Here is a 9,139-nt window from a genome sequence, read left to right on the forward strand (position 1 = left end):
GATAGATAGATAGATAGATAGATAGATAGATAGATAGATAGATAAATAGATAGATAGATAGATAGATAGATAGATAGATAGATAGATAGATAGATAGATAGACAGATATAGAAAGACTGATTAATAGACAGACAGATAAACAGACAGACAGAGAGATAGACAGAAAGACAGACGGACAGACAGACACACAGACAGTCAGATTGACAGATAGACGGACAGACAGACAGACAGATATACAGACGGACAGACAGACAGACAGACAGATAGACAGACAATGTTTCATAAAAAATAATTACCATACCAAAATATTATTATGAATTATAATTATTCTACATTAATTTTGAGTCAAAAACTATTATATACCCCTAATATTAATGCACATAACAAACATTTGTAAATGAGAGTGTAACTTGAGCTTTGTTTATACTCAAATCAATCACGTGTATATAGATGGACGGACGGACAACAACACACAAATAATTATGTGTTAAAAATGTTAAAAAACTAAAAAAATGCTTCATTAAATAAAACAAAAATCGTGTATAAGTTTGTTGTTATTGACATTGTTGAACAGTAGGACGAGAAAGTGAGATATAAGAAGAAAACATTTTTAATTACATTTGGAACTACAATGTTATTCGGGTTTTAAATTGTAATAGAAAATTATCAAACTGACAGGATACTTCTAGTTTAGATGTTAACGTTGAATCAAATTTGATATGTTTTATGACTTTTTAGGTTGCAGTTATATTAAATTGTAGAATTTTTTGTAAAATGTTAAAGGAAAATATTTACAAACCTACCCACTGTGCCCTGCATCAGTCTATTTATAAAAAATATATATTATATATATTTTTTTTAAATAGACTCACATTACAATGTCGAACATTTAACCATTCATACATTTTTCTACACCAACCTTCATTGCAAACATTTGACTGTCTGTCTGTCGCTCCATACTACTGCCATTACTTCAATTCCCGTTTTGTAGTAAACACACAAAATAAATTTATGAATTCATTTGCATTTATAGATTTTGATAACATTTTATACAAATTAAAATAAATTACAAACTGTACGTAAAAAAAGCGGAGGAAAAAATTAAATCAAATGTTAGAAAAAAGTGTGTGTGCTGCACAAATCTATATTAAATGCAAATTAATGTGATGTTTGCAAAAATATTTTAATTACAAAATGTTATCAAATTTTAAATAAATAATTATTTAACATCCAAAAAAAAGTCATTTAAAGCAACTTTTTTGTTGTACTAATGGTATTTGTTTAAATTAAAATATAATTGTTTTAATTTAAGTCTAAAGGGAAAGACAGTGAAACGTTTAAAAACGTAACAGTAAGCTTTACAAATTTTGTAAACAAATTTACCTAAACTATTTAAAAAGATTATATAAACCCTTATATATAAAACAACATATGCGAACATAAGTTAAAAATGTAGAAAATACATTTTAATAAGGTTCCACTGTAAAAAAACACTCTTCTTAAATAATGTTGGAAATTACGCTTAAATTGTTATGTTATCAGTAAATATGGAAAAAAGCAACAACAACAAATTAATATAATACAAGTTCAAAGAAGTTTTATATTAAGCAACAAAGTAAAGTTCTCTACAATTACTATATGCATCAAGATCATGATGATTCAACAAAATTCAAAAGAGATCATATTCTTGGGAAATTTTCTAAGTAATATTGTAGCACGGCCATGATCTTGAGGTATTTTCTAAAAAAATTGTATAAAGATAGTGATCTTGTATCTATCTATCTATCTATCTATCTATCTATCTATCTATCTATCTATCTATCTATCTATCTATCTATCTATCTATCTATCTATCTATCTATCTATCTATCTACACAGAAAAAACTGAAAATGAGTTTTAATTATCAAAATAATTGTATCAAGCAAGTTTTGTACCTATAATCAAAATGATGATATCAATTACCAAATTTGTAAAAAAATAAAAATATATATTTTTTTCCAAATAACGTATTAATCAAAACAATTAATGTCAATAATTAAGACAAGATTTAACATTGATTAATTCATTAATTGTATAAATTAAATATTTAATAAATATAAAATTGATTTTTTATTAATTTATTAATCAAATAAATTAAGCTGTTTGATAGAGAATTTTTTAAAAATCAATTAAGAAGGTGACTGAAACAATCAAATTATTAATCGATTACACACAACGTTAAAGGAATACTAGACCTTTAACAATGCGTTCAGCATTTACAAAAGTTATCACTTTGACACAATTTAACATATAAATTGTTTCACAAATTGTCAAGAAACTTAAATATTATATGCCTAACATTTTATAAACTATTTAGGAATTATAAATATTCCTCGCAAAAAAATTTAAATGAAATATTGAAAAATAAAACTAAAATAGAAAAGTAGGCCAGAAAATTTGTTTCAATCAATTAAAATATTAATTGAATTAATTAAAAATTTAATCAAAATTTTATACTTATGTTTCACATAACAGTTTCAAAAAACGAGATAATTAAGACAAATAAAAATTTGTTTAAATAAGAAATAAAGAAAATTAAAACATGTTAATTGAAAATAATCTACCGATAATTTTTTCTGTGTATCTATCTATCTATATCAGTCTTTCTATCTCTCTGTCTATCTGACAGATAGACAGACAGCTGTCTATCTACCTGTCTATCTATCTGTCTATCTGTCTTTCTGTTTGTCTGTCTGTCTATCTGTCTATCTGTATGTCTATCTGTATGTCTATCTGTATGTCTATATGTCTGTCTGTCCGTCTGTCCGTCTGCCCGTCTGTGCCTCTGTTCGTCTGTCTGTCTGTATGACTATATGTCTGTCTATCTGTTTGTCATTTTGTCGGTTTGTCTGTCTGTCTATCTATGTTTCTGTCTGTCCGTATGTATGTCTTTCTGTCTGTTTGTCTGTCTGTTGCTTGTTTTTCTGTAGTTCTTTCTGTCTCACTGTCTATCATTCCTATGTTTTAGTAGCCATTACTACTCTAGTGGGAAGGCTCTGCAGCTCTGCTATACCTACCTTAGACTATACCAAATGACACAGATTGACTTTCTAAATTAATGCACGTCCGTGTGATCGTCCACGTAGACCTTATAATCAAACATCAGATCACAATCTTTAAGATTATTTGATGACAGTTGGCAAGTGTTCTTCAACCATTGGGTGAGCTTTTTGCTGCTCACCACCTCCCCATTGCGCTTCTTGAATGCCGGTGGCAGTTTGTGTATAAGTTCCCGCCAGTATACGGGCACTTTGCTCAAGAACTTAAGCTTTCTTATTTCATACACGGGAAAACATCACTTCCGTTAACAACGACGCAGATTTGATAGTCTTTGTTGAGTCGGCTACAGAACCTAGAGACGTAACCGTTAGTTAGTTAGTTAGTTGGTTGGTTGGTTGATTGGTTTCATAACTTTTTATCTGCAGATTAAGTGAATTTTTCTTTCCCCCAAAATTTCTTAATACACCTAATATTTTCACACACAGATATTTTTCTCCAGATAACGTGTTATAATTAAATTTACTAAAAATAACAAAAACTACTTCCATGCGGAAAATTGTAGTTTTCGATTTAAAAAACTAGTTTTTGTAATACAGAACAGTTAATGAGAGGACAAAGTCTAGACTTCCTATGGTTTAATACAAACTTATGACACTTCGAAAACCACAGCAAACAATTATTGCCAAACAAATTTAATTAACACTACAACAGTTTTTAATTGTTTCAAACAATTTCATTGTGAAACAGTAAACAGCTTATTATTTTACTTGACATGATCAAAATCTTGATTTGAAAATGTTGCCAATATTGTAAATTTAACACTTCAATTCCAAATATTTTTCTTAAACCCACCACATGTAATAATTCCAATGTTGTTGCTGGTTTTTTACTATTCTCTAAGGTCTCTAGAGGTATTGCCGTTATAGCTTTCGTTACGAAATATAACAAGACCAGATGTTTTAATACCGACAACGCGCTACTCGTCATGACTTAATGGAGTTTTTGAAATAATTGTTTACGGCTATTAAAGATTTAAGTTATTTTATGCAAAGTATATTTATAAAAAAAGAAAGATATTTATTTAAATAAAAAAGAAAATAACACGCACAGTAGAATTCTTAATTTTATTTAACTCACTATTTACTAACAATTTAATTAAAATAAAGTAACATGACATTGATTTAATATTTCAAGTTTTGATTTATATAAACATCTCACATATTTGCGTTACAAGTTCATTGGTAAAATTGGCTTGAGACCAAATATTTTACAAAGTTGGAATAAGCTGTAAAATAGGTAAATCTCCCAGACAATATGGCACATCCATAATAACAAAAACAACAACAATATTATGATTGTTATTTCCAGGTTTTAAATATGTTTTAAACTCACATATGTCGACATAAGTTGTTACCGCACGTGATTGCTAACAACCAAAGCTTTAATCGATTACTCATTTACAAATAAAAAATACACAAGTATTAGGGGTCTACAAAAGATTTGTGACAATCAAGATTTTGAAAAAAAGATCACTTTCTTGATAAAATTTTCTATAGAAAATTTCTTGATACAATTTCCTATGGAAAATTTGTTAAGATACAATTTTCTATAGAAAATTTTCAATATACAATTTTCTACAGAAAATTTGTAAAGATCACTATCTTGATACAATTTTCTATAGAAAATTTGTCAAGATGATCACTATTATGATACAATTTTCTATAGAAAATTTGTCAAGATGATCACTATCTTGATACAATTTTCTAAAGAAAATTTGTCAAGATCACTAACTTGATACAATTTTCTATCAAAAATTTTTCAAGATCACTATCTTGAAACAATTTTCTATAGAAAATTTGTCATCATCATTATCTTGATACAATTTTCTATAGAAAATTTGTCAAGATCACTATCTTGATATAATTTTCTATAGAAAATTTGTAAAGATCACTATCTTGATACAATTTTCTATATACAATTTTCTTGATACAATTTTCTATAGAAAATTTGTCAAGATCACTATCTTCATACAATTTTCTATAGAAAATTTGTCAAGATCACTATCTTGATACAATTTTCTATAGAAAATTTGTTAAGATCACTAAATTTATACAATTTTAAATAGAAAATTTCTCAGAATCACTATTTTGATACAATTTTGTAAAGAAAATTTCTCAGGATAACAATCTTGATACAATTTTATAAAGAAATTTTCTCAAAATCTTTATTTTAATACAATTTTTTATAGAAAATTTGTAAAAAAATATTGTTAAACGCTGTATTTTCATAACAATTATTAAACACCAATAAACAAAGTAATTTTTGCCAGTCAAATCTTCACAGAATTCAATAACCTAATAATGTCAAAAAAGCATTATTATTGATTAAAATTTTACTTTTAAGAAAATCCGGAACAATACTACATATAATCAGTTTTTTTTGAAATTTTATTTAAGGAATATTTTTTAATATATTTATTTTAATTTTTCCATGCATTTAAAAATTTGCTTTAATTATAAAAATTTTTATGACAATTTACAAAAATTGTTTGGAACATTTTGATACGTAATTAGGCTAAATGAGAGCGGTATAAAACTTTTGACAACATTTATTCGATAACACAAGTTCAAGCAATTAAACACATTAATCCACGCACAATTCATCACAAAGATAAGACTTGCGAAGCATCAATTAGTCAAAACTTGGGTAATTTGAAAAAAAAAAAATTATGAGTGACTTTAAAAAGTTAATGTACCTTAGAAACGATTTCATAATGTCCATCTGTGTAGATGTTAGATTAAACCCTACTCTATAGGCTTGTTTATAGAGCTTAACATTTAGTTTTTTTCATGTGTATAGACTATTACATAGTCTAGTCTATAATTTAGTCTATTGTATATTCTATACTCCAATTATGATCTGGTCTATATTATAGTCTATTGTCTAGTCTTTAGACTATAGTCTAGTCTATAGTCTAGTCTATAGTCTAGTCTATAGTCTAGTCTATAGTCTAGTCTATAGTCTAGTCTATAGTCTAGTCTATAGTCTAGTCTATAGTCTAGTCTATAGTCTAGTCTATAGTCTAGTCTATAGTCTAGTCTATAGTCTAGTCTATAGTCTAGTCTATAGTCTAGTCTATAGTCTAGTCTATAGTCTAGTCTATAGTCTAGTCTATAGTCTAGTCTATAGTCTAGTCTATAGTCTAGTCTATAGTCTAGTCTATAGTCTAGTCTATAGTCTAGTCTATAGTCTAGTCTATAGTCTAGTCTATAGTCTAGTCTAAAGTCTAGTCTATAGTCTCGTCTATAGTCTAGTCTATAGTCTAGTCTATAGTCTAGTCTATAGTCTAGTCTATAGTCTAGTCTATAGTCTAGTCTATTGTCTAGTCTATAGTCTAGTCAATAGTCTAGTCTATAGTCTAGTCTATAGTCTAGTCTATAGTCTAGTCTATAGTCTAGTCTATAGTCTAGTCTATAGTCTAGTCTATAGTCTAGTCTATAGTCTAGTCTATAGTCTAGTCTATAGTCTAGTCTATAGTCTAGTCTATAGTCTAGTCTATATTCTAGTCTGTAGTCCAGTCTATAGTCTAGTCTATAGTATAGTCTATAGTCTAGTCTATAGCCTAGTCTATAGTCTAGTCTATAGTCTAGTCTATAGTCTAGTCTATAGTCTAGTCTATAGTCTAGTCTATAGTATAGTCTATAGTCTAGTCTATAGTCTAGTCTATAGTCTAGTCTATAGTCTAGTCTATAGTCTAGTCTATAGTCTAGTCTATAGTCTAGTCTATAGTCTACTCTATAGTCTATTCTATAGTCTAGTCTATAGTCTAGTCTATAGTCTAGTCTATAGTCTAGTCTATAGTCTAGTCTATAGTCTAGTCTATAGTCTAGTCTATAGTCTAGTCTATAGTCTAGTCTATAGTCTAGTCTATAGTCTAGTCTATAGTCTAGTCTATAGTCTAGTCTATAGTCTAGTCTATAGTCTAGTCTATAGTCTAGTCTATAGTCTAGTCTATAGTCTAGTCTATAGTCTAGTCTATAGTCTAGTCTATAGTCTAGTCTATAGTCTAGTCTATAGTCTAGTCTATAGTCTAGTCTATAGTCTAGTCTATAGTCTATTCTATAGTCTCGTCTATAGTCTAGTCTATAGTCTAGTCAATAGTCTAGTATTTAGTCTAGTCTATAGTCTAGTCCATAGTTTAGTCTATAGTCTAGTCTATAGTCCAGTTTATAGTCTAGTCTATAGTCTAGTCTATAGTCTAGTCTATAGTCTAATCTATAATCTATTCTATAGTCTAGTTTATAGTCTAGTCTATATTCTATTGCATAGTCTAGTCTTTAGTCTAGTCTATAGCCTAGTCTATAGTCTAGTCTGTAGTCTAGTCTATTGTCTAGTCTGTAGTCTAGTCTATAGTATAGTCTATAGTCTAGTCTATAGTCAAGTCTATAGTCAAGTCTATAGTCTAGTCTATAGTCTAGTCTATAGTCTAGTCTATAGTCTAGTCTATAGTCTAGTTTATAGTTTAGTCTATAGTCTAGTCTATATTCCAGTCTATAGTCTATAGTCTAGTTTATAGTCTAGTCTGTAGTCTAGTCAACAGTCTAGTATATAGTTTAGTCTATAATCTAGTCTATAGTCTATAGAGTCTATACTAGACCATAGACTAGACTATAGACTTGAGTATAGACTAGACTGTAGACTAGATATAGTCTTGTCTTATCTGTAGTCTAATCTATAGTCTAGTCTATAGTCTAAATCATAGTCCTGTTTATATCCTAGTCTATAGTATAAATCATAGTCCAGTCTATAGTCTAGTCTATAGTTCTTGTCCATAACTCTTATAAATCACACATTTCTTTTCACTTCATTGCAGGGCGTTTCAGTGCCTATAGAGCCGAATATTGCTTCACAATCTCTAGAGTGGTTTATATTTAATTTTGTAATTTAAATTTGTAGTTAAAAATTTCGGTGATTTTTTGTTAAATTTTGTTCGAGATTATGATAATTTTTATATATTTTTTGAACTTTAGAGAGGTCTTTTTTTATAAAATGTGTTATTCTTTTATTAGTTATTAAATCTTTTATTTCACTTGTTTCACAGACTTGTTTTATAATCAAGACCATATGGAATAAGAACATTAATTAACAACTGTTTCGTTCTTTAATTTATTATTGTTTATTTAATAAAAATTTATTAAAATATTTTTTAAACATGATTGGCACGAGACTTGTGAGTGCTGACTATGCGAGATCATAATTCCCGATAAAGTAACTCAATAATATTAAGAAAAAAACAACAATAACAATCCAAGTCCAATTACAAAAAAACACTATATTATCAGTAAATTTTATTTTAAATCACCACTATATAGTTAGCTTCAATAATTTACTACATTTTACAAAAAAAATCTCTTTTTTCACAAAAACTCACCACATGTAATAATTCCAATGTAGACTGATCTCCAGAACTCCCACTACCGTAAGCTGGCACCACGGGTGATGAAATGGCGCTAGAACCAAAGTAGCCCACTACGAAAAATGTTATCACCACCAATGAGGCCGTCATGACAAGACAAAGTTTTCGAGAGAAATGTGATCGCGACATTACGATTAGAGGTATTTTATATAAACAATTTATTTAAAACAACAACAATTATAATATTAAAACAAATATTATAATATATTTACTTAATTAAGTTAAACAAATTATAATAAAAAAACTTTTATTATTTATTTCGTTGGTTTTGTTGTTGTTTTCTGTCATTTGATGATAATAAGTATATCGGCAGATTTGTATCACAATTTGAAGAAGCTTTTTCACAGTTAACCTTGTTTTTGATGTATTGTTGTACTGAAGAAGATATATTGAGTTAATATGTTTCCCTTTTTATCTATTTTGTCATAATTTTAATTAAATGGAAAATAAATACTAAATAAAAATTAATAGTAAAAGAATTTTGTTTTTAGATCCTTAAAAACTGGTAAAGCTATAGTCTAGTCTTTAGTCTAGTATATAGTCTAGTCAATAGTTAAGTATATAGTCTAGTATATATTCGAGTCTATGGTCTAGTCTACAGTCTATAGTTTAGTCTATGGTCT

At 27.9% G+C, this 9,139-nt stretch overlaps 1 protein-coding gene across 2 annotated transcripts in view; it reads right to left on the minus strand.

Annotated features, from left to right (window-relative positions):
* Positions 1-8,731, minus strand: part of LOC111686384 (prostatic acid phosphatase-like) — a 12,778-nt gene extending 4,047 nt beyond the window's left edge. Inside the window, exon 1 of one of the 2 annotated variants that reach the window (XM_023448744.2) lies at positions 8,472-8,731. In XM_023448744.2, coding sequence (XP_023304512.2) covers positions 8,472-8,645 — 174 coding nt within the window. In that variant the 5' untranslated portion in view covers positions 8,646-8,731. Of the gene's footprint in view, positions 1-3,892; positions 4,065-8,471 lie in introns of those variants that run through there. The other variant, XM_023448746.2, reaches the window with a different exon arrangement.
* Positions 8,732-9,139: the final 408 nt, after the last annotated feature.

Source organism: Lucilia cuprina, chromosome 5 (genome assembly GCF_022045245.1).
Source record: "Lucilia cuprina isolate Lc7/37 chromosome 5, ASM2204524v1, whole genome shotgun sequence".
NCBI lineage: Eukaryota > Metazoa > Arthropoda > Insecta > Diptera > Calliphoridae > Lucilia > Lucilia cuprina.